Raw genomic sequence first — 24,564 nt, forward strand, 5'->3', positions numbered from 1 at the left:
CTTTTGTTTTTCATGTCTTATGGATTTGTTATAAGTAGTAAACGATACAGTTAAAACATCTACAACTTGTTGAGCTGGACCACTCTGTGGAGGACCACAAGAGTCACGGAAATAGCAATAAAGCATTTAATTGATTAATAATTAATTGTACAATAAAAATGGACATTAATAAATTTGTTTACAAATATATTTATTAATCAAATCCAATAGCTAATATGTTTAGTAAAAAAAACGTAGCGTAAAGCACCCTTTTCATGGCTCTGTATACGGGCTTTAAATCTAGCCTATGACGGGAGACTTTGGCCAATCACAGGTCATTTTAGAGAGAGAGCGTTCCTATTGGCTGTGCTCCGGCTGGTGGGTGGTGCTTGGTATTTCCTCAACTGTTCTCAACATGGCTGCCGGGTCACAGACGTTCTCATTTTACAGCTAAACAGTACACTACAAAATGTTTCTGAAAACATTTGAGGAGAGAAATAGGCATTACAGTATCAGAATATTGATTAATATTTGATAAGCGCCGCCTAGTTTGACCGTTTGATCAGAGTTTGTGAGTGATTGACAGCTGTTCAGAGACGGCAAGACTCCAGCTCGGCTCTGATTGGTTGTTTTCCTCCGGTCTGTGAAATCTTGCAGAAGCCGTTAGGAGCACCGGAGGACACAGAGGCACATGATTTTTTTCAGATTACCTGTCTCATGAACTACTGTCAGGACATAGTGACAGATTTGACTGCAGTTAGGCAACGAGGAAATAGGAGTTGTTGAAAGTAACTGGGCTTTTTATTTACCCCAAAAAATTAAAAAAAACATTAGAAAACCAAGAATTTAATAACTAGGCCTATAAAAGAGGTTAAAGCAACATAACTATACTTATTACCACAACTAAACAAGGTGTTGACTGACCAAAACTGACCTGACACAGTGACACATGAAGGCGCATATATAGGGGCTTGGCCAAACTAAATAGCACACAAGGGGTAAACAAGATGGACACTAACTATAACTAAATAATTTACAAAGCAAAACTAACTAAACCCAAATCCCCCCCATGACAGCACATGGTTCGGCCCAACTAGCTGGTTCCAGGATTTAATAGTCCTTGGCCTTCAGCCACGCCTTTTTCTCCACCAGGAAGACACCTCCCCCTCTCCCAACAGCCAAGGTAACTCAAAACAAAGAAACAAATGATTAATATAACAAATAATAGTATGTGTAACCCTACAGTGTTGATGTGTGCACCTAAAAAAATTAAGTTTAAACGCAAATAAACAAATTCTAAATCAAAACAACTATGTGATGTTAATTGTTCAAGTGTGGTTGGCTGCAAATTAAATGAACCTGTGTAGGTAGCAAACTAATGAGGGGAGAGAATCATTTTTTTGTTTTTTAATATCCATTTGTGAAAGGCAAATCGAATGACCGAAAAATATACTGACCTAAATGCCTTATTACTATTTCCGTGACTCTAATGGTCCTCCATACAGCACAGCCTTTGTGACTTCAGATATCCTGTAGCTTTGTTTACTGGAGGGAGGCAGCAGTCCTACAGTCTGCAGGACAGGATGTGACACAAAGAGCTCATCACATTTATCTTCAGTTATATAAAAACTGTTTGTGCTTCTCAAATTGGCTCACTGTGGTTATAGTTAGGATTTCTAAATATATTTCTACGTGTTTTTCTGGCATAATTGCTGATAGAGGAGGAGATGAAGCACTGACTGTCAAACATGTGTTTGAGTACAGTGGGCGGGGCGGGGTGGAAATCCTGCCAAACATCCATTGGTTGATTTAAATCTAAGCCCCGCCCTGAATTTCCGTTGGGTTTGCTCGATTTGTCTTCATGTGTCAACGGTTTTCCCACCCCGTGCCATTTACACACAGCGAGGTCCGCCCCTCGCGGATAATCAAGAATACTAAATCGAACAACCCCTCTCGTACGTCACTGAGCCTCGCCTCGTGATTGGCTGGTGGAGTTTTGAACGCGTTAAACGGTTTCAGCGGGCCAGAGGAGGAGAGAGGAGAGACGTTAGTTCAGGCTGTTAGAGGATTACACGGAAGGTAAAGTGGAAACTTTACATTTTAGCTCATTTATTCTCACGTCAGCATGCGATTGAGTTAGCGTTTAAAGTTAACGAAGCAACGAGCATCGGATTTCCTTCTCAGAGACGAGGATATTAAAGGTAATGTTGTTTATTGTGACGTCAAAGACAACGCTACTGTTAGCTTAAATGAGCTTAATCAACGTTAGCCTGCTAACATCGTGATGTCAGCCTTTTAAAAACATTACAGAACAGTTATACATCATTATGTTGTCACTAACTCAGTTAAACCACATTATTAGGTTGAACTATTTGGTGTCCTATACTGTGTTGGTCGCATTTGAGTGGTTCATGCTAGCTAAGCTAACGTTCATGTGTTGCCTGGGTAACTAATGTGTTGCCTGGGTAACGTTTTATTTTATTTTTTTAAACCTTTATTTAACCAGGTTAGTCCCATTGAGATTAAGAACCTCTTTTCCAAGGGAGACCTGGCCAAGACGGTCAGCAGCAAGAACACAAAGTTGCAGACACAAATAGAGATAAAATACAATTCACACTAAACACTAAAATGTGCATTAAAAGAGGAACTATCTAAAGACAAATGGGGGGACAAAAAGGAACTTTTCTGGGAGTCAGCTGTACAACAAGGGGGCTAAAAACATTGGCATGCCATAGAGTCTGCTTCTAAAGCCTTCATTTGAGATTTAAACAGGTTTAGGTTATGTCCGGCTATGTTTATATCTAACGTTTGCTAATTTTAATATGTTGTTGTCGACCACATTATTACATAGCCACAGTACAACCCCATACTAATAGAAGACATTGCGCATGCTCCGATCAACGTTACAGTTACACAGACAATACAAAACTTAAAAACAAAACATGACAATCAAAATACACATATACATACTGATACAACTGATTTGCCGAAATAACTTGTCAATGTGGTGTTTGATATTTTGTTTGTGATTATAAAAAAGAGTATTGCTTCGTCAAATCCAACTTTGCAAAGTCAAAATATGATATAGTTTTTTTAAAGCAGAATTTTAACCCATTGGCTGTGACTTGAAAAAACATTTTGATTATTTAGTAAGGTTGCTTGTTTGTATGAGTGATATTAAATGACAGTTAACCTTGTAACAATGTTAACTTTTAAAGGGTGCTATATATGTGTGTGCGTGTGTGTGTGCCCCTTTTTTGCATAGGAGGACAATTGACCAAACAGAAAATATACATGACAAACATTACATAAAAGAAAATGCAGACAGACACACACTATAAACAAACAGTACCAGACAAACAGTATCAGGCAATACAACAACAGAACAAGAGTAGCAAGGAGTATGCAGACTAGTGCACAATCATCAAGCAGTACAGGACATTAAAATATTTACGTTGTAGCTGTAATGGAAGATAAAATCTCTATTTATGTAAAGCATTAAAAGTAAACATATTTTGGTGTCAATTCACATTCAAAAACAAGGACCTCTCCCCAGATTACCAATTGAAGATAACATGTTTTCAGTCAATAATGGCTGCAGTACCTTTTGGTTAGTTATTGATGCATTACAAAATGTAAATGGATTTTTGTTGTCTAGATTTTTCTAGGTTGCTGTTCAGGGGGTTTAATACAAGTGGGTTCAAATAGTTATGCTAAAAGTAAAATAAAGACTTAAAAAAAACATAAACATCCAGTCTGGTCCTTATGGCTTCTATGGTGATGCTTCAATTAATTTGTTTTTCTTGCCATCTCAAGTTCCAGCTTGTCCCGATTTAACAGTGCAATCTTTCCCTCAGGCCATCAACATGAACTCCGTACAATCATCCGTGCGATCCCTCATGCAAATGTTTGATAGCAAAGCACAAGAATTCGCCAATGACATTACTAATGTCCACATGGTTTGGCTTGAGGAGATCCAACAAGAGGCCAATCGCATGTTCTCAAGGTAGGTTTTAAGTAACGTCGTAAAAACCCACTAAATACAATTTTAAGTCTGTTATTTGTTTCCATCTTCAGAAATCTGTTCTTCTCTAGGATTGTCTTTACGGTTTTACAAGTGGTTTCTTCTTATTTCAGAGATTTCAATGCTGAACCAGAATTAATGCCAAAAACACCATCACAGAAAAAGAATAGTCGCAGGAAGCGTGTATCCATGGGGTATCAGGAAGAAAATCAAGCCAGACGAAGGTTTGTTGCTTTCATTACTGTTTTTGTAAAGGTAAAACTTTCACATTTTAGATGTGATGTAATTTTAAACATGTTGTGCCTATGTATCTCTTTCCATCCAGATTTTCAAAGGGAAAGCGCAGTAACCTTCGTGGCTCCTCTGTCAAATCACTGAACTTCATTGCTGAAGAAGAGACCGCACCCGAGCCTTCCACCTCTGAAGACAACACCACCACGCAGTCTAAACGCACCACCCGCAAAAACAAACAAACAAAGGCTGAGGTGGCAGAGGATGTGAGCCAGTCACATGGCAGCTATGAAACTGAGGAGGTGCAGAACAAGAAGCCGGGGCTGGTAGAGGAGGAAGAGATGGACAAAAGTAACAAGGCGAACAATGCCGAAGACGAGCCGGTGTACGTATGTAGCACCTCAAATTCTCCACCCACAATACCCTCGCCCGAGATTGTTGTCAGCATCTCTTCATCAGACCAGTTGTCTGCTGAGTGTGCTCAAAAGCTGCCGCCTTCTCCGGGCCGTACAGCTGCTAAGATTGCAATAGCTGGCGCGGGTCAAAGCTCACGGCGGAGCTCTGTACGGTGCTCCCTCAAGCTACGTCACTCGCTGGCTGGTCTGCGGCACAGCATGACTCAGGAGTCTGTTCGACGCGCCTCACGTCGTTCCATACTTAAGAGGAAGATGGCTCGCATGGGGGACTCCACGTGTAGCAGCAACATTGATGGTGAGAAATGATCCATATTTGGTTTATAGTTAAGTTTACATAAAATGCAAAACATTAGAAATTCTTCCACACTTTGTTATTAATCTGTATATTATATTTGGCTGTTTTTTTGTGATTGTAGAGGATTCCTGCATGGACTCTGCAGAGGAAGAGGATAGAGAGGCGTGAGTAATGACTAACATTTTTCTTTGCATGGGTGAATATATTGACATCTTAATGGGGGAAAAAAATCTGGTGTTTGAATCTAGAATTAAAACTGTTTGTAACAGTGACTAGTAAATTACTCATTCACATGTGACTGGACATGAATTTGATCTTTTGAAGTGTTTCTTACCCATATAAATGTATTCACTGCTATAGCATATTGGACGCTGTAAGTGCAGACACAGAAGATGATGCTGCAGCTGAAGAATTGAAGGAAGCGGTATGAATATATGTCTTTGTCTGTTAAAGTGTCAAACTGAAATTGAATTTGTCCTTTGGTTATTGGTCAGCTAATCTTTTTGTTTTACATTATTTGAATCAAACAAATGTAGATCCAGATTAACCAGAGCGTACAGCTGTCTGTTGGACGCGTTACTCGATCTGTGGCTGCAAACTCTGCCTCAATGGGGCCCCCATCATTGGTTACCACTGAACAAACAATTAGCACTTCCAACAAGAGAACAGGTATGGGCACTTGCCATTTTATTAATTGTTTTTTGATTAATTCGATTTTAGTTGATAGTTCTGGTTGAATGTAAACCTGTATTAGGTTTTGTACCAAAATGCAACTTATATGTGCTAAATACATGTTTGTGTTTGTGTTTGTGTTTCAGACACTGAGAAACAACACACTCCCCAGTCGGGTCGCAAGTGAGTGCTGTGTGTGTGTGTGTGTGTTGCACTGTTTGATGTCTGCAATGACATTAACAGACATATCAACTTGTTACTAAATAAATTCTGTGTTTTGTCTTTAAAAAAAATTATTTCTGTGTGTCCAGGTCACGCCAGAGTGCCAAACGCAAAGTACCAGATACTGTAGAGGAAAGTCCCACAAAGAGGCAATCTCCTCCCAAGAAAAGTAAAAGTGTAAGATGAAAAAAAGATGTACCGAGTGTTAAAGTTAATAAATGGAAAATACCGGGATCTGTACAAATTTGGATCAAATGGTAACCTTTTGGAACTTCTTCTCTCTTGTCATTAATACATAGGCAATTAGACCTAACATGAGAACTTTCCTCCACACTGTGCAGAGGAATCAGATGCTAATGATGACTCCAAATTCCCTCGGCCGGACTGCTGTTATGAAGTCCTTCATTAAACACAACACTCCTCTGAAGGTTGATCAGAAGGTAAGCTATACACCTAACTCTTTGCAAAGCATCAACATTGTCATGCAGTGGTATGCTCGCACTGTGGAGCCTGACTGCAACAGTAAAGGATCATCACGATCCATGAAAATGTGGCTGGATTGGCGCCGATACCGATCAAGGCATCTCAACAGACATGTGGTATTGCAGTGAATTGAAAATAGATAGAAATTGAAAATTTCGGTTAGTAAACAGCACAGGCTCCTCATTAGAGCAGCACAATTCCTCTGTCACACAATCGGAGGCTTCCCCCTCACAAAAATGTGTCATGGTGAGTCCACAAGTGCTTTTCTTTATGCCACACACACCTCTGTCCATGCTCAGCGTCTTGCGGGCCCTCTCCCCTAAACGGTGCCGCTTTGAGGCTGCTGTGTCCGCGCTAACGGTCTCCTCTCCTCATCCCTCTGTGTGCGAGTGTAAACGTACCTCAAAGTCACGTTTGCAGGCCCTCGAGGGCGACGAGGGCTCTTGGCTCGTCTCCATGACTTGATGATTCGGGAAGGATTCAGCCAGACATTTCTCTGCTCTCAGCTGACATGGATGACATAGCGCTGCAACCCGCGTCTTTAGGTTTAATTAAACGCATTAATTTTTAAGGATTCTCTTATTCTACAGCATTGTTGTGTGTATTGTTATGTGTTATGTTATATGTTTTAATGCATGTTTGTAATCCTGAGGGGTTGAAAAAACCACAACAACGAACATCCGAAATTCAAAATTGATTACCCAACGAACGAATAACAGAATAGTCAAATATTCTGGTCCAGCCCTAGTGTCTGCATAACTGAATTACAATTTCAGTTCTGTACATCCCTAAAACCAGAAACTTTTGTATCGTAAAGAACGTGTAGGAACTTGCAAGAACACAAATAAGCGAGGAAAACATGTCACAAATTGAATTGTAATTGCTATATTGAAAAATTGAGGCTGCCATTTTTCCTGATCTATCAAATCATGTGGTCCTCTTATTTGTTTTCTCCTCCCCTCCCCAGTCAAGCAATGGTATCGTGGTAAGTGTAATGTGGATGCACTGTGTGTTGTTTGTGGGCATTTTATGGTGTCTAATATCCCATTGTGCAACTTGTTTGAATGTCTCCTCGTTTACCACATACCTTGGATAAGCCCCTTTCACGTTTAAATGTAAATGACATTGGTCTCTATCTGACATTAAGACTCTGACAGTTTGATGTCTCAAGATTTTGAAAGATTTCTGTTAAATTTGGGATCTAGTGAGAACAGAAGCGGCAACATTCCGGATAAATCACTCAAAAAGTTGAATGTTGTGTAGAACCACACTCTATGCTACACACATGCATGTAAATAACCTAAACCATATCACAATAATTGAGCCCTGCAGGTCCATTTGTGAAAGGGGCTGCTCTGTCAACAATAACCCAAACAGCACTTGTTGGTTGATGGTGTCCCTAATGCTCACTCTTTGTGATCTTTTAATCTAACAATCCTTCAAACCACCTAAACCTCACAAAAAAAAAAATTTCATCAGAAGTAGAAATTGAAGTAAAAATCCATCTGAACCAGAAGCTGTGTCACTATTTGGGTTGCTCATAAAACTGGTGTCTGTGTGTCAGTTGATTAAGATTTATTGGGTGAGGAAATATAAATTTGAGGTTGTGTTTTACGAGTATTTTGTTCTTGTATCAGATGGCATTCAGCTATACTTGCTGTAATGTACAGGGTGACTCTCTGTTTCTCTGCTTTGTGTCTTGTCAGATAAACTATTTTTGTATTAGATACTGTAGACATGACGGTAGCCAAGTTTTACTGGTTGATGTAGCTTATTTAAAGAGACACAAGATCTATCTTAACTATCAGTCATCCATGAGAGATGTAGGCTTTAAAGATGGCTGTAAGTTTGTATTTATTTTCTTTCTTATTTTAACAGTAACTTCCAGCAAGGTCTTTCTCCACACTTTAGCCCCGTTTCCACCACAGAAACTTTCCCCCAGAATTAAGAACCTTTTGAGGAACTCATTTTGTTTTCACCGCAGGGACCAGGGTATAAATTATGTTACAGGGAGATTTTACGGGCCTTTTTAAGACCGTGGAAATAAACACAAAGTCTGTTAGGGTGGATTTTCACTTCATCCGTCAACTCCACTGGTGGGGTGATGGTGATCTGTTTCCACACGAATGAGCTCCACCTGCTACTTTGGATTCTTTTGACATTTGTTGCCTATTATAGTGTGTTAGAATTTGTCTGATTACTAACAGCGCAAGTCTCTTAAATCCTTGTTTTCCCTTTTCTCAGACAAAAGAGCGTCACAAACTGGAAGCACTCAAGAAGAAGCAGGAGCAAGAGGAGGAGAGAATGAAGAAAATGGAGGAGGAGAAGAAAAAGAAACAGGACGAACTTAAAAGGTTAAAAACACTCAACCTCTTCACTCACTCTGACTGAACAGTTTAGTCATTTATTCTTGTTTTTATTTAACTTTTATATGTTGTGTTCTAGGAAGAGGGATGAGAGGCTGAGAAGAGTGTTTGATGCCAAAGTAAAAGAAGAGCAGAGGAAGGATGAAGAAAAGAAAAAGAAGATTGAAATTCAAAATGATAAGGTATGTAACAAATTTGATGACTCTGTATCTTTATGTTCACCTTGAAACTGATTGAACCCATTTGTTTATCTTTGGTATTGTGCCTCTTGGTGCAGCGTCTGGCAGAAGAGAAGGCCAAGAAGAAGACGGCCGTTAAACGTCAAGAGGACCTGGAGCAGAAGAGGAAGTTGGAAGAAGAGGCTAAAAGGAAGAAGATTCAGCAAGCGGTGAGACAACACTCTTTTATTCATTTATGTCATGAAGACATAAAGCTGCAATTTGTAACACCTGCAAGTCCAACCTAAGCCGTGGAGGCACAACCACAAAAGCATTTGGAAGAATTAAAGGTACTATATGTATCTTTCAGAAAATCCTCATTATTAATGATACCATGGCCGTTAAGTGAAGTGCAGTTGGCATCCTGTTGCTTGTGTACGTGCTCGCACTCCGTAGGCGCGAGCGATCATCATGGGCATCGGCCAAAGCAGCGACGTGACGTTACATTACAATCATATATCACCATTACTATCTGTAATGTCCAATCTCGATGATAGCAATAGCTTGCCATTTGCAAATTACTTCATCAGCTAACGTTACGAAGCAAACATGCCCCGAGTCCTTTACATAGAAATCAGTCCACATGCTGTTAAAGGCAGCAGAGAAAGTTGGGTAAGATCTCTGTTTTTAAGTTACATTACAATCTGTTCACACATTGGCAAGACAAAGCAATTAATACATGTAAATTGGTACATATAGTACCTTTTTAACTTAATCAACTCTTATTGTAATTTATTCCCATGACGCTGCTCAGAGTGATCACAGTGAGCGGCTCGTCTGCCGACAGCACGGGGTCTCTCCCTAGCACAGTCTTGGTTGCCAGGGTTGCATTGACTTGCATTATGATGTGTTCAGGCTCTACTCAGTAAAATTAATATTGGGTGAAGGTTAATTATAACTATCATGAGGTGTTCAAATGTAATCTTGTAAAATGAAATTTTTGGTGAGAAACTTGAATCAAGTCCTGTGTTTTCACAGCAATATAAAATAGATAATAGGGAGGGAATTATGACCTGTTTAACTTCCTAACACTAGCTCCTAAACAGCTTATAATATATAATTAAAACTACTAATGCCAGGATTTGTTTTTAATCAAAGCAAATATTTAAATATAAATACAATCATTTATTTCCTAATCATTTGAATTGTGTTTTTATACAAATAACCACTATAGATGACAATAACAAAGTTAAAGTATAACCGTTTATTTTTTGGTACAGTTGAAATTATTTTTCCGGGTGGTGGTGAAAAAGGTTAGTCTGGAGCCTCGCTGTCAATTATAGTTCTTAGAAAAAAAAACTGGAAAAGGCACGTCAGACTTTTAAAAACTTGTGGATTGACCAAGAAAATTTAAATTGGTGCGTCTCTAATTACTTTTGCCTTGGAATTATAACAAGTACAGCAGGGTTGGTGGATTTCTTTTCATTTTAGGGTTTTCCTCTGTTGAATTCAAGGTACAAATTTGTCATTTCATCATGTAGCGGGAAGTTTGTTTTTAGTAACTTCATTTTCTTTGCCATTCCATATTGCAATCAGATTTTCTTATGTTGTGTGTGTGTGTGTGTGTGTTTTTTAAAACCTTAGGAGGAAGAGAAGTGGCAGCAGGAGTTACTGGCCAAGAAGAAGGCCGATGAGGAGGAACAGCGAGCTCGTAAGCTGGCTGAAGCTCGCCGAGCGCTGGAGCAGAAGAGAGAGCAGGAGAGGGAGCGAGAGAGAGAGCTGGAGAGAGAGCGACTAGCTGCTGCTGCTGAATGGTTAGCTATTGTCTTTAATACTCCTAACAATAGTACCATAATAGCTACTTGTTAAACTAAGTAACCTGATTGTCTTTTCAACATGGTATTAAACTGAAACCTGCATTGGTGAAGACAATAAAAGAGGTTTCCATTTACTCCAGAGTTTGTTTTACTGACTTCATGTCTGTTTTTCAGGGAGCGAGTGGAAAGAGAAAAAGCTCTGGCTCTGCAACGGGAAGTTGAGAAAGCAGCAAGAGAGAAAGAGAGGAGAGAAGTGGAGGAGAAAAGAAAGGAGCTTGAGAGAAAAATGGTGAGAAATTGAATTTTTGAACCAAAATGTCTTAAATGTGTCAAACAGTGATTCTTTTAGCAGTCCAAAATAAATTGTTTTTATAGTGCTTGGACATCGGATAGGAAACACCACAAGTTTAAACACTTACATGGTTAGAACAAACGGTATGTAGCATACACACATCAGGACAAAACAACCACTGAAATAAGTAACATTGTGCTGGCAGGCACCAATAGCAAGCAGGTCTCCTTACAAGCCTACCTCTCCCAAAATCTGAGGCAGTGACTGCAGTTGCAAAGTATCAAAACAATCAAATAAGCACAGTCGACCTCTCCACTTTTCTTACGGATGCTTAGTAATCTCAGATTTTTGGTTGAGTATTTCTTTCACTTTTACATTTCCAGGGAAATTTGCCCATGATGTTCTTAGCAACAATGAAAAACCACTCATGAAACACAAATGCCAAATGTTGCTTTTTTCACGTCAATTTGTGTGACTTGTGTGACTTGAGTACCGCAAATTTGGTTAATCCTAATATTGTATTTAAAAAGTCTTAAAAAAATCAAATTTTTTTATATAACCTTTATTTTACCAGGATATTTCCCATTGAAATTCAAAATCTCGTTTTTGAAGAAGTCCTAGCCAAGACAACAGCATACAAAGTTTCACATAAAGGAACTAACAGACTTTAAATAAAACAGCAAAATATTTTCTCATTAAAAAAACCCAGTGAATTAGCAGTGTTCAGTAACAGGACATGTACATTGATTAATGGAAGATTTAACTCAATGAAACAACTGTGGATGGACATTAATATATACTTAATAAATAGTTAATTGTACTCTTGGTTTGTTATTTTGGCTGCTCAGCTGTCTGGTTGTTAATGTGCTTTTTGTTCCACTAGGAGGAGCAGAAGAAATTAGCTGCAGAAGAGAGAGCTGCGAAAGAGAGAGAAGCTGCTGCTAAAAAGGCCGCTGATGCTCAGGTAAACCAGCAGGGAGACATTATACTTTAGTTTAGGTACACCTACACAGTTGGACAGAAGCAAACGTTGACTTAGAGACGTGTACTTTTTGGAGCTAAATGTGCCTCTCTTTATTTTCTTCTCTCTAAAGAAGGCCGCTGCTTGCATGAATGTGACCGTGGATATCGAGGTAAGAATCTGAACACACAAATCAGTTTTACTTTTGGACATTTTGGGATTGAACCTTGTTTTTACACGTTCCCTACTGGTGCATGTAAGGCAGGGTAAGGGTTTGGTAGTTTGGTTTTCATAAATTGAATGGTTATGGGGCAATGTCTATGATTTGTTATTCAGTGACCATGTTAATACACATGAATCATTTACCTGTTAAAAGGCCTGCATGGTTTGTTGAAGGTGCCCTGTGGAGTTGTCTTGTAAAGAAAGTTATGTTTACATTCAGTGTTACTCACCAAAACACATTATGTGCATCTTTGAGGACTAACAAACATGTCGAGAGCATTTCCATCCTCATAAAACATTTGCAACGCTTTTTTTTGTTTAATAAATGTGCTAAATTTTAAATTCAGAGCGTTAATAATGCATCAAACAACTATTTATTATGTAAAGATATAGAGGAGTAATGTCTACCTGAGCAGAAAATGAAGTCACTCTCCTTCTGTGTGTGTGTTGTCATCCAAGCTTGTCTATGCTTTGTTTAAGTAGCCAGTCTTGCCGCGTGCATGTGAGTCCCAGTGTGTGTGTGTGTGTGTGCTCCACTGGCTAGGTAATCACCGCCGCTCTGCACTGCGCTCGCACTGCGCTCGCACGGCGGTTACCGCTGATAACTCCTTCCCAACCCAAAGCATTGCTGAGCAAGAGTAACACCCACCCTCCAGTTCCCTCCAGGTTAACACTGTTAGCTCCGTCAGCAATGTTTGCATTGTTCGTGCTGTTAGCATCGTTAGCTGTTAGCCGCTGGCTCAGCTGTTGCCATGTTGGGAGCTGTGTGGAGGCAATCCCTCAATCATATATACGCTCTGAATTGGGAATTTAGCACCTTTTTTAAGTATTTTTAAATCCAGCATTGTTTACATTCATGTTCACTTGCAGTGTTCTTCTTCCCGTGCTTTGTTGGCACATTGCAGCATGTCTTGCCGTGTTACCACCTCCTGTTGATCAGCGGAATAGTGTGACTATAGTGTGCGTGCATTTATGTGCGTCCTCTTACATCAGATAAACAAAACGGAGAAACATTGAGAAACAGCTCCATACCAGAGGTCTAAAACTCCACAGGGAACATGAAAGCACTGGTGATTGGCATATTTACCACTTTTCTTCTTGATTTTTGCAGCGCTCTGTAATGGGCACACCTGTAGGAAAAGTTGGAGGCCTCAATGTGACGGTGGATATTGAGGTAAATTTGAATTATGCATTTTTGGTACAGGTATTGAATCAGTTTCTTTCTAAAAACATGATGGAAATATGTTCTCATCAGAGCAAAGCCTCAGAACGTGTGTTTTATCCTCCGCTGCAGAAATCGCCACAATCCTACTCCATCACTCCAAACGGCAACAAACCTCTGTCCAAAAGTGCAGAAGATTACGGGATGGACCAGAACAGTGACGACTCCACTGATGATGAGTCTGCTCCAAGGAAACCTATTCCATCATGGGCAGAAGGTAGGCATGATTTAATAGAACTGTCATTTACTATGATGATCAGACTCGATATATGTGACCTGCTGTAGTGTTGTTTTTTAATACAGTTTAATAATGTTTTGTAATGCACAAAGTTGAAATTGACTGTTAGGTAAACCCCTCCCTCGAACACCAGTTGTCCAATCATAGCTTAGCAACCATAACTAGGCATGGCAGGTCTGTCGAGGTCAGTCAATCGTAATATTAGGCTTGTTCGAGATGAACTGTACCTCGTCTGGAAAGTGGACAAGATCAGGCGGGGGGGCGGTGACGAAAAGCTGCGGTCAAGTCGGACAATTTCCAGCACCCTTCAAAGAATTTACAGGAAGTCAAAGAATTGGTTAGATCCTTCACCGGTGAAGGATTCTGCGCAGGCCTGGCTCACAATTGTGAATGTTGCATGCCTGTTAACCTAGTTAGTTTTAGACCTATTGGGGGTTTTGCCCAGTGTGATGTCATGTTGTGTCGTCTTAAATGAAAACGTATTTAAATTTTTCTCCTCCCAGGTCACAATCTGCAGCAGATAATTATGAAGCAGTACTTCAACCCTCCTGATTTAGACTCTTTCTTCGGAACAATTGAACCACCAAAACTGGAAAACATCTTTTACAAGAGCAAGCCTCGCTATTTTAAACGCACCAGCTCCGCCGTGTGGCACTCGCCTCCGGTCGGAAACAAGTAACATCTGTACAGTGATACAGATACACATTGCTGTATAAAGTTTAATCTTTGTTTTAAAGTCTGTTTCCAATAAAGTCACTTGTTTTTTTCTCTGTTTAAGGTTTTAGTTATCAACATTTTAGGACATATTCTTACTAGTTATGTAAATATATCATGGATCTAAGTGATACATTAATGAAAATGATGCGTCACGCTTGGACTTGAAAATGGGTGTTTATAACCTAGCTGGGATGAGAACATTTGAAAGTTTTTGCCAAGTGATCAGTAAAAACTTTCATTTGTATAATGTGTGTACCGACTGTAAATTATAGCAGAATTCTTATGTTTGGGATTTATTCAGGTGTATTAAAATGGTTCAAAGTAAAAAAAATCTTGTGTATGTTTCAGCTTTTGAATGGATTTGATAATACCTGACAAATAAATTATGTAGCTGAACATTTCTGCGGCTGTCCACACTTATAGATTTCAGTTATTTTAGCTGATTGGACCTCTGCTTGGTCACTTGACTCCATGCTCTAATAAGACTGATAAAAGTGTAATGTTAACCATCCACCAGGTGCCAAAAGCTATTAAGAGTTAGTTAGTTAGCAGTCTGTACATAATCACACAGTCCTGAGAGGAGCTCTAATCTGTCCAAACAAGATCACCTGTGTGGATGTAGAATGGGTGTGCAGGGCTTTTGAATGAAACAAGTCATTACAACCAACTTGTGCTGATAAAGGTCCTTTTTGATGACATTTTGACTTTTGCTTGAGCTGTATCAACAAAACATGATACTGAGGCAACATGCACTACAACAGATCTCTGGAAATGCTATGGCATGTGGCAAAGTGTCTGCTTTAAAATGATCTTACATTACCCAGCAGCCCATAACAAAATGGCTTAATATTTAATTTTACTTTATGATTGTTGAAGGCCATTAATTGGTAATTTCAGTATGGCGTGAAGTCCTTGAGGAGCTCAGAAAAATGAGAATTTGAACATCTTACAAATCCACGATAAACTACACGCTTCATCTGCTGAGGAAGACCTGCTGCTATGATCGAAAGCTCCAGAAAAGCGACTAAATTGGTCATGTGGTAAGATTGTTTTGTCAACTGTATCTCAACATTTATGGTAAATTTGGTAAAAGTGGCCTTTTTAAGTCATTTTCCCCTGTCATTTAAAGGTCCCATATCATGCTCATTTTCAGGTTCATACTCATTCCGTCTGCCTGAATATACCTGTATTTACCCTCTGTCTGAAATGCTCCGTTTTAGTGCATTTAAACGGAATTGCGTTGCTAGGCGACAGCTTGGGTCCATGTTTACTTCCTGTCAGCTGATGTTATTTACATACACTGCAACCGGAAATAAACTGGAACACATTGAGAATGTTTACGTTTCAAACTGTGTAATGATTTATATATTGTATATTTGTGACATCACAAATGGACAGAAATCCTGACAGCTTGTTTCAAATGCAGAGTTTCTGAATACGGGCTGTGTGTGTATTTCCCTGTGGATTGAGTGTTTCGATACTTTCACAGTATTTAAATAGGACTTAAGCCTGCTTTATAATAAAAAAACATGAAAATCTCACTTTTTTATAATATGGGACCTTTAATGTCGTAACCACCCCGCCCCTTTAAACTGCTAGTATGAACATAATGCGAGGGAGCGACCTCCTCACGTTATGACAGCAGCAGTGCGTGTTTGCTCTGGCAGCAGGTAACGTGTTCACGTCAGCAAGTATGCTAACTTCTGTCGTTGGGAATTTAACCAGTTACTTTTGTGAGTCCGACAAGTCCGACATCAACAAACCAGGTAACGTTTCGTTTACATAACCGGCTGATGCACAGATTCCTAGTTTACCTGCCGTGTTGTAGCTATAGTGATGAACTGATGGAGAGTCACTAGGTAACAGTGCCTAGCAACGGTAACCTAGGGTATCCAGGGCAACATGACTTGTAGTTAGCTAGTGTAATGCTAGGCTACACCAATAACATCAGGCATGGCTACTTTCCTCTTTAAGGTAGTGTTAGCAAGTCATCCTTCATCATTACATGTATGTTCATAGACGTCTTAATCTTTAGCGTTAATACTAATACTACGTTATGCCATAAAAGATGTATTAATAACTAGTTAGCTGTGTATCTGGGCAATAAGCTAATTCATCAGAGTACCAGTAGTTCCACTAAACTGTTCACAGTGAGGGGGATTACACAGATAAAGTGTTGTCTGTAGAATAAATAGTTAAATGTAAATAATTCTATGCAGTTTCCATTGTGTCGTGGTCAAGGTAGACATCTGAAATATTGGGCAAGTAAATCCAAAATGAACTGCAAGTAAAGATTAAAGCAAGATATTAACTAGCACAAATCAGTTTTTATTATTATTATTATAACCCACCCTTCAAGTGGTGGATGACAGTTATTTGATAATTCATTGGACTGCATGTTTACTTAAAGGTGCAGTCTTTTGGAAATCACTCAGTTTAGCAGGAGATTTAGTGACAAGTAGATATATATATAGTGAGAAGACTAATGTGTCAGGTGATGTCTGTAGGGAAGGTGGAGAGGTGTGGTATCATCTAAAGTGCATTTGTATGGAAGTTTTTATTGAACTTTATTAGTTGTAACCCACAGAAGACATTCCACAAATGTGTACCATGATTTCCAAATATTTCACTATCCACAAACATGTATTTTTGTATTTGTGTTGTGTAAAGTCACATCCACAAAAATAAAGGGCGAATTGCAAATACGCATAAATAAAGTCCATCCGCATATTAATAAAGTCCAATAAAAACTTCCATACTGCGGCACCAATCGGACAAAAACAAACAGGAGGAAAGTTACAAATGTCATGTGGCCCATAAATCCACAGGAAGCGATCTGCAAATGCGCAAATGTCATTCCACGTGTAGAAATAGATGCACAAATGCATACATATCACTTTACATGTAAACCTTAAAATACGTATTTACAGAGTAAGTTATGCGTATTTGCAAATCGCCCTTTATTTTTGTGGATGTGACTTTACACAACACAAATACAAAAAATACATGTTTGTAGATGGTGAAATATTTGCAGATCATGGTACACATTTGTGGAATGTCTTCTGTGGGTTACAACTAATAAAGTCCAATAAAAACTTCCATACATTTGCCTTTGTCTGGATGTTTGTGGCCAGGCATTGGTTCATGATGCAACACAAACTGCATCCGCTGAGTTCAAGTATCTCCCTGTAGGTGTATTATTAGCAGTCGTCTGTAATGATATACTCCCTTACATTTAACCTGCACAACACAGTGTCATGGAAATGTGTCCACTCATTTATTCAATGTTGTAATTTATACAGAAATGAGTTCGCAAATCCGACAGAACTTCCACCAGGACTGTGAGGCTGCCATTAACAGGCAGATAAACCTGGAGCTCTACGCCTCTTATGTTTACCTCTCAATGGTAAGAAATGCTTTTAAAGCCAGCAATGCAATGTCATCTTTTCTGCCTTAATGCTCACAGCTCAGTGCTGTTTGTGTGCTATTATGCAAGACATAAAAAATGTTTCTTTATTTTTGTTTTCAGGCATACTATTTTGATAGGGATGACAAATCCCTACCAAATTTTGTAAAGTTCTTCCACGCACAGTCCAAAGAGGAGCGTAAGCATGCAGAGAAGCTGATGAATTTGCAGAACAAGCGGGGAGGCAGGATTTTTCTTCAGGACATCAGGGTATGTACTGATACTTCTTCTACTCAACTTACAGTCTGTAAACGGTGTCCTTTTTTTGGGATAATGGTACCAATATCGGTTTTCTATGTAGATTCACAAAGTACCGGAAAGTGGGGTGCTGAAAGTACCAACTGATGATGCAATTATTAATTCATCTGTTGGTTATTTTTGTAAAATCAATATGACCCCAGGGTTGAATTATTTATGTCCATCTTAGAAACCTGATAGGGATGAGTGGGGGAGCGGCCTGGAGGCTTTGGAGTGCTGCTTGCAGCTGGAGAAAAGTGTAAACCAATCCCTGCTGGACCTGCAGAAAATGGCGACTGAACACAATGATCCTCATGTAAGCAGCAGACTAATGTACACCACATACACTAGAATGCCTGACTTCAGTGGCATTCAACTTAAAATGAATTTTGCACAGCAATGCTATGTACATTCAGCTTTAGAGAACTTGCATCATTTGAACATTTGAAGGATCTGACAGTCTAACAAGATAAACCGTTCTGTCCTTTTTTTCCCACAGTTGTGTGACTTCATTGAAACACATTTTCTGGATGAACAGGTCAAATCTATCAAACAGCTCGCTGACTGGATATCCAACTTGCGTCTCATGGGAGCCCCTCAGAATGGCATGGCTGAGTACCTCTTTGACAAACACACCATGGCTGACGAGGGCAGTTAAACTGCGCTGGGACGCTCATGATCATCCTGGTCAACGCTGCATGTCACCCTGTCCTTTTTATTTATGTTTGTTAGCTGTCAATCATCTGCAAAATTTGCAAAAGGCATAGATGGCTCTCTAAACTGGACTACTGCAGACCTCACTTCACGTTACATACCAGATTAGAATGGATGGTTTTATAGAAATAAAGACTGCGATAACCTTTAATTAATGCCAGTTATGTTCATACTTCCTGATATTTTCCTGATTGTAAACACCAAAAACACTGAAACTAAGTTTGGTTGAACTTCGAAATGCATCTTTTGAGCAATAAGTACTGTATATGGAGGCTGGACTGTGCCAATGTCATATTTTAATTATTTAATAATTTATTTATTTTTTAAAATTCAGTTTGTAATATCTATATATATTATATATTTTTTTCCTTTTGCTATGAGTTTTAAGCTATGTTCACACTACGAGCAACAAAATGGCCAAGCATGGCCAGCTACATTTTTAGGGGGACAGGTTGATTCTCTCAGCAGTTGCTTTAATTAATGTGATTTATTCATATTTGTAGTTGTGAATTTAAGTCGAAGTGTACACACAGTTTCCCTGTCTAATAAAATAAATAGTGAAAAATACTCTCAAGTTACATTTTTTTTATTGAAAAAACCAAGGAAACAATATGATACTGAATATTTATTAAAGAGTACACTGAAACAATGCTGAAAAGACTAGTTTCTTTAAGAATATACACATTTTGGCTTCTTGTGGTTGAGCTTCAGAAGAAACTGGAAAGTTATTTTTCCTTCACATGTTGACGGTTTAATCTCTTAAGGTGCTTTTTGCGTCACAAGTAGGTTAATTGTTCTATAAGAGCATAACAGGAAGTAGAGATTAACTCGGTGTTTGTGACAAATACTTCTCAGTTGTGTGCCGGGCTCAGATGACTGTTATGCAGTACAGCTGTAACGTAGATCAGTGCCTGTTTGTGTGAAATATTTTGAATGCCAGATCTGATACTAAAACAGTCCGTCACACCTTGTTTTCACAGTCCTGCTCTCTCCCTCCTGCCGCCTTGTTCACTGCACCGGCCACCAAAACGCCCAGTAGGTCCCCTTCAGCCAATGAGATCCCTGAATCATTGGGTGAGTGTTGCTGAATGGTTTCCTCCTGCGATGACGCTGACGTGGAAACTGTGTTCATGTTGTTGCTCGGCCCGCCGTTGGTGCCCCCGTTGCTTGCCCTCATGTTGGTGCCGAAGTTCCCATGGTTGCTAAAATTAGTGTGACTTGTACCGTTGCAGAGACTTCCCGTTGTGCCAGCGCTGTTGGTGCTTGTTGCATTAATGCTGCTAGAGCTGCTGTTTGGATTAATGGGATTTGCTGCCGCTGTGCGAGAGGGAGGAGTGAACGAGAACACCCTTTCTCCTCCGCTTCCTGCCGCTCGAGCACTTGGGGTTCCGGGCTGGCTGTCAGCTGAGGGGAGGGTGTCCAGAGTGAGGTGGGGAGGTAGAGGGCGGCGAGACAGCAGGCCGTGTCCAGGTCTGAGTTTAGATATTGGGCAGAGTTCAGGTGGAGGGTCGGGGAAGGAGAAGGTTGGAGTGCTCGGCACCTTGCCGTCCTCACTCAGCCAGGGGAAAGCGGAGGACGGTGGTGGGGGGACGTGGTTGGGGGTGTCGGGAGGCAGCTGCTGTGAGCCGACCATCGGAGGAGCGAGGGAGCTGCAGCTGCGGTCCCACTCGTTCTGCGTCCGTCGGGCAGGGCGAGGGCGAGGAACCGCAGGGGGCACGCAGTGGATGGGTGTTTGTGGGCAGCTGTAGAAACCCGGTCTCTCATAAAGGGGCATGTTGGAGAAGGCATAGTCTGGATCTCGCTCGTGGTTCAAAGGCAGACGGCCTTGATTCGGAGTCGATGGCGCCTCTGGATGCAGGTAAAGAGGGAAGCGGCTTAGTGGAGCTCCAGGGCGGCGGCGCAGCAGAGAGACCCGGGAGGCACGAGGAAAGTTAGGGGACTGGACACCGAGGAGACGACCCAGTCCTCCGAGCAGCGGGGTGGAGTAGTTGGCTTCCTCATTTTCTTTGATTTGCCCCAGATTGGACTGAAACTCCATCTCCTCCTTAGGAACACTAGATTAAATATGTGGTTATATGATGGTTAGGAGAGTATTTCTCAGTATTTAAGAATTGACTGCCAGAAAATAAAACCATTACTGAACCTGATGTCCAGGGCTGAGCCCATGAAGGAGGGTTTGCGGTGTTCAGCACTGGCAGCAGTGTAGGGAGGCTGAGGTTCAGACTCATTCCAGTACATATCCCTCTCAACCAGCGGCAGGCTGTCGTACATCTCATCCACAGACAACAAGGACACCTGGGAGGCAACAGAAACCACAGCAAGTAGAACAAGACGGCTTCTGTCTGCAGCTGATGGAAAAAATAGCAAACAGTTTGAATCCGAACCTGTAAATTGCGATCGACGAGCCAGTTGGTTTCAAAGTCATCATCATCTTCACCAAAAGGATTTATGAGTTGCTCTGCCACCTGAGACCACGAGCAGGAAAGACCACAATACAGCTCAGAGGGACAAATGAATAACGTTTCTTGTGCGGCGTCAGTGTGGCCTGATTCTCACCTTCAGCCAACCGACGTAGAAGAAAAACTGCAGCAGTGTGAAAACAGGCAGGTAGAAGTCCAGATCGTGACCAGGGTAACCCTGAGCTGGATCCAAGAACTGACGACCAATCAGACAAGCCAGGAAGAAGCTGTAGACCGCCACTGTCGCCACCTAGTTAGAAGACACGAATCAGGTGTGTTTCACAACTACCGCTGAGAAGAAAAGTGTCAATTGTCACTGAATGAAAACTATTCAATCTATTTGTTCTACCACCAAGGCATCTACTACATTTCAGTCACAGCACAGGATATCAACAAAACCTGAGTATAGACGAGAGGCAGGCTGATCCAGTCGTAACCGTACAGCTTCATACACTTTGCCCGTAAACTGTTCAACTCCTATACAGAGGGAAAAAAAGGCGTTTTTTTCAAATGTTTCAGAGCTAAAATTGCCACAAAGCGAAGATGTTCAGGCTCTTTTGGCCTGAAGACAGATGCACATGAAGACCTACAGCGAGAATGGCAGTGAGCGCCACGTCGTTGTTGATGCGACCCTCGGTCCGAGCCCTCAGAGCCAGGCTGACGAACCACATGCAGGGAACCCAGAACTTGTTGTGAGGAGAGCGCAAGTCCTCCAGGTGCCTTAGCTCCTCCGACGTCATCAAACCTGAGGGGCACAAACACAGCGTGGAAATGAAGGAATGACTTAGTTCGACCACATCAGATGGAAACTGAACCAGTGACATGCTGGACCTCTTCACACAGTCTCTTCAGGACTTTTAAATAGTGCAATCAGATTCAGCACATTTGGATTTGGTTGTGCTGTATGTGCTAAGACTGGCAGAACCAACAACAGTGGTGGTTTCGTACCTGCCTGCACCACATGCGCCATGGTGGGAAACCTCTTATAGACGGCTGTGCTGACAGAGCGGTAGATGAGCACACCAGAGAGGTTGGCGTATCGCATCAGAGTCCGTCGGGTCAGCCTGGAGGCCTCATCCGCTCCACGAACATGACCGCCCACTAATGCCGCCAAGCGGTCCGGCCAGGGGACGTTCTCAAACTGGCCCCACCAACGGGACACGACCAAGGTGACATAGAAACCTGAACAAGTAAAGAATTGCATGCCAACCTCCTGTGATTGTTTTCAGGAACAGAGTCTTAGATTGAGATATAGATTAATGCACATGAATCAATCAGCCTCAACTCACCCAGCACAAACGACACAGGGATGAGCTCTGCATAGCGGTCACAGTATATTGCCAGCTTCTCAAACAGCCTCCTCTGGTCATCATTTAACACAAACCTGATGAAGGAAACATCTATTGAGTCCATTACAACTAAAAGACAGGGAGGTGAGCCCTGTGACAAAATATTTACGCTTCTTGTTGTAAAATAAGATATTTTTCATGTTATTATGACATATCTTGTTATTATAAAATACCAAATTAATCAGTTTTTACATGAAACTTGTCTTGTATAACATCTAATTTTGTCTTGTTATATTACAAACTACAGTGTATATGTTATAAACAAGAAACTAGTGGTGAGGTTGCAGAATGCAACCAACTGAGTTCCCCTCCGCTCACGCTTCCCTTTCCAAGACTGCGGTAACGTGAGCCACCGAGTGCAAAACCATGGTAACACTGTTCCCCTCGCTCAGATGCCATCCTTACCATAATAACACTACTTTAGGAGCAACGGAAGTCAGACGGTGGCTGGCGGTACCACAATTTTGCACTCTGCAGCTCAGGTTACTGCATTTTCACAAGCGTGTGGGAGAACTACGACGGCCTTAGGGTAACGTAAAGACATGAAAGTCTCTCTCTAGAGCCAGTGTTTGGTTTGTCTGTTCTGGGCTACTGTAGAAACATGGCGGAGCAACATGGCGGACTCCGTGAAGAGGACCCGCTCCCTATGTAGATATGAAGAGCTCATTTTAAGCTAACGAAAACACAACGATTCTTAGTTTCAGGTGATTATACGCTAATGAAAACATAGTTATGAATATTATATTATATTTCTGCCAATAGATCCCCCAAAATGTTACACACTGTTTTTTTAAGTAACATATTTAGGTAAAAAAAAAATATCAGAAGATATATCTTTATCAGATTTTTAAAACTCTGTGTCGCCCTGAGGAATCCAGTATAGGTCAAACAGTCAGTCTATCCACAGCCTGCTGGAGGTCATAAAATATTACTAATGGAGTTGTAAAATGAGAGTACCTATAAACAATACTGAAGAAGTAGTAGAGCAGAGTGAAGATGATGAGCTCTCTGTAGAGCAGTTTATAGATGCTGCCCTTCCATCGCAGGAGCAGGTGAAAGAACGTCCCTAGACCTGCATCAGCAACCCTGCGAGAGTACGTTACTGTCATTGCTGCTGCTGCTGCTGCTTGCTGGCCAACTTGCTGGCTGACTGTGTCGGGACATGAAGGACACCAGTGTGGTGGCGTTCTCTGTGCTTCGCCTGAGCTCAATGTCAGCGATCAACCTGGATCTCATAAGGCCAATTTGGTCCCAAATCTAAAACGTAAAGTAAAACAGCAGCATTAGTTATTTCACTTATTTTCTCTACTTAACTCTACAATCCAGATGTTTGGATTCACTAAAAAAAGGATTTTCCATTTTCTGAACACTTGAAAAAACATTTAAAATAGTATTTTTTCTCATTTTATGGATCTAAAATACACCACTACATGTGAAGAGATGTAGGAGGCAAATACAAATATATGTGATGGACTCAAACACAGGGCTGTGAAGTTGTTACTCACCACACGATATGAAAACGTCTGGCCATCGTACTCGGGATGTGTGGCGGCGGCGTCCGTTGGAATGATGTTGGAGAAAGGGAAGCAGGAAAGAAAAAGAGAGCAGGGGACTCCTACACCTCCGGTCACTTGATGTTTTAATCTGTTCCAGCAACAAAGCTGCATTGTGAGGCCAGGTCCTGTTAATCTGAACAAATCTGAGGGCAACAGAGCACCCACACCGCCACAAGTAGGCTGGTTAAAGACACGAGTGCTGAGTAGTTGTGTTTTTTGGAAATATGACCCTATGAAAGCACTTTACTCAAAGTTTAACACAGTTATTTCTCTGCCTTTTGTTGAACACACCAGTTTGAATCTCATTTCTTGATTTCAGTGAACACCTTAGAGGCAACATTGATTATTTTCTGTTTGAAGCATCATCCAGTATTTACTCTCTGTAATAACTCTTGATCAGGTGAGACTGTGTGTCCTCCTCCCTCTGCTGGAAGAAATGTGTACAGCTGTGCTCTAACTGGCCAGAAG

At 40.8% G+C, this 24,564-nt stretch overlaps 3 protein-coding genes across 10 annotated transcripts; 2 read left to right on the plus strand and 1 right to left on the minus strand.

Moving 5' to 3' along the window:
- Positions 1-1,065: 1,065 nt before the first annotated feature.
- Positions 1,066-14,646, plus strand: LOC119487336 (inner centromere protein). 7 transcript variants are annotated; one of them, XM_037768129.1, is made up of 21 exons: positions 1,066-1,162; positions 3,837-3,985; positions 4,117-4,227; positions 4,329-4,945; positions 5,067-5,109; positions 5,306-5,369; positions 5,482-5,614; positions 5,764-5,800; positions 5,929-6,016; positions 6,139-6,279; positions 7,290-7,307; positions 8,567-8,676; positions 8,768-8,870; positions 8,966-9,076; positions 10,491-10,660; positions 10,838-10,952; positions 11,839-11,919; positions 12,050-12,088; positions 13,250-13,312; positions 13,433-13,577; positions 14,102-14,646. In XM_037768129.1, the coding sequence occupies exons 2-21, from the start codon at positions 3,846-3,848 to the stop codon at positions 14,275-14,277; spliced, it is 2,505 nt and encodes an 834-aa protein (XP_037624057.1). In that variant the 5' UTR covers positions 1,066-1,162; positions 3,837-3,845; the 3' UTR covers positions 14,278-14,646. The 7 variants fall into 7 exon arrangements, with proteins under 7 accessions (XP_037624057.1, XP_037624055.1, XP_037624058.1 ...); XM_037768127.1 differs by lacking the exon at positions 1,066-1,162 and adding an exon at positions 1,976-2,180; XM_037768130.1 differs by lacking the exon at positions 1,066-1,162 and adding an exon at positions 1,996-2,180 and having other exon boundaries at positions 12,053-12,088; positions 14,102-14,277.
- Positions 14,647-15,927: 1,281 nt separating this feature from the next.
- fth1b (ferritin, heavy polypeptide 1b) lies at positions 15,928-18,883 on the plus strand. 2 transcript variants are annotated; one of them, XM_037768137.1, is made up of 5 exons: positions 15,928-16,081; positions 17,618-17,721; positions 17,845-17,991; positions 18,209-18,334; positions 18,518-18,883. In XM_037768137.1, the coding sequence occupies exons 1-5, from the start codon at positions 16,009-16,011 to the stop codon at positions 18,674-18,676; spliced, it is 609 nt and encodes a 202-aa protein (XP_037624065.1). In that variant the 5' UTR covers positions 15,928-16,008; the 3' UTR covers positions 18,677-18,883. The 2 variants fall into 2 exon arrangements, with proteins under 2 accessions (XP_037624065.1, XP_037624066.1); XM_037768138.1 differs by lacking the exon at positions 15,928-16,081 and adding an exon at positions 16,140-16,289.
- Positions 18,884-19,300: 417 nt separating this feature from the next.
- best1 (bestrophin 1) lies at positions 19,301-24,292 on the minus strand. The gene is made up of 10 exons (XM_037768139.1): positions 24,046-24,292; positions 23,498-23,797; positions 22,481-22,575; positions 22,140-22,373; positions 21,782-21,936; positions 21,591-21,668; positions 21,289-21,441; positions 21,117-21,197; positions 20,876-21,027; positions 19,301-20,786 (listed from the first exon to the last, which is right to left on the minus strand). The coding sequence occupies exons 2-10, from the start codon at positions 23,647-23,649 to the stop codon at positions 19,694-19,696; spliced, it is 2,193 nt and encodes a 730-aa protein (XP_037624067.1). The 5' UTR covers positions 23,650-23,797; positions 24,046-24,292; the 3' UTR covers positions 19,301-19,693.
- Between the last annotated feature and the right edge of the window lie 272 nt (positions 24,293-24,564).

Source organism: Sebastes umbrosus, chromosome 4, assembly GCF_015220745.1.
Source record: "Sebastes umbrosus isolate fSebUmb1 chromosome 4, fSebUmb1.pri, whole genome shotgun sequence".
NCBI classification, from domain to species: domain Eukaryota; kingdom Metazoa; phylum Chordata; class Actinopteri; order Perciformes; family Sebastidae; genus Sebastes; species Sebastes umbrosus.

Coding starts and splice junctions, on each gene's coding strand:
- best1 (XM_037768139.1), bottom strand. CDS start 23,649: ATGACAGTAACGTACTCTCGCAGGGTTGCTGATGCAGGTCTAGGGACG. Junction 21,937..22,139: donor GGCGCATGTGGTGCAGGCAG/GTACGAAACCAC, acceptor TGTGCCCCTCAG/GTTTGATGACGTCGGAGGAG. Junction 21,442..21,590: donor TGCCTCTCGTCTATACTCAG/GTTTTGTTGATA, acceptor TCTTCTAACTAG/GTGGCGACAGTGGCGGTCTA.
- LOC119487336 (XM_037768129.1), top strand. CDS start 3,846: ATGAACTCCGTACAATCATCCGTGCGATCCCTCATGCAAATGTTTGAT. Junction 3,986..4,116: donor GCCAATCGCATGTTCTCAAG/GTAGGTTTTAAG, acceptor TTCTTATTTCAG/AGATTTCAATGCTGAACCAG. Junction 8,677..8,767: donor AAACAGGACGAACTTAAAAG/GTTAAAAACACT, acceptor GTTGTGTTCTAG/GAAGAGGGATGAGAGGCTGA.
- fth1b (XM_037768137.1), top strand. CDS start 16,009: ATGCTAACTTCTGTCGTTGGGAATTTAACCAGTTACTTTTGTGAGTCC. Junction 16,082..17,617: donor GTCCGACATCAACAAACCAG/GTAACGTTTCGT, acceptor TAATTTATACAG/AAATGAGTTCGCAAATCCGA. Junction 17,992..18,208: donor TTTTTCTTCAGGACATCAGG/GTATGTACTGAT, acceptor TGTCCATCTTAG/AAACCTGATAGGGATGAGTG.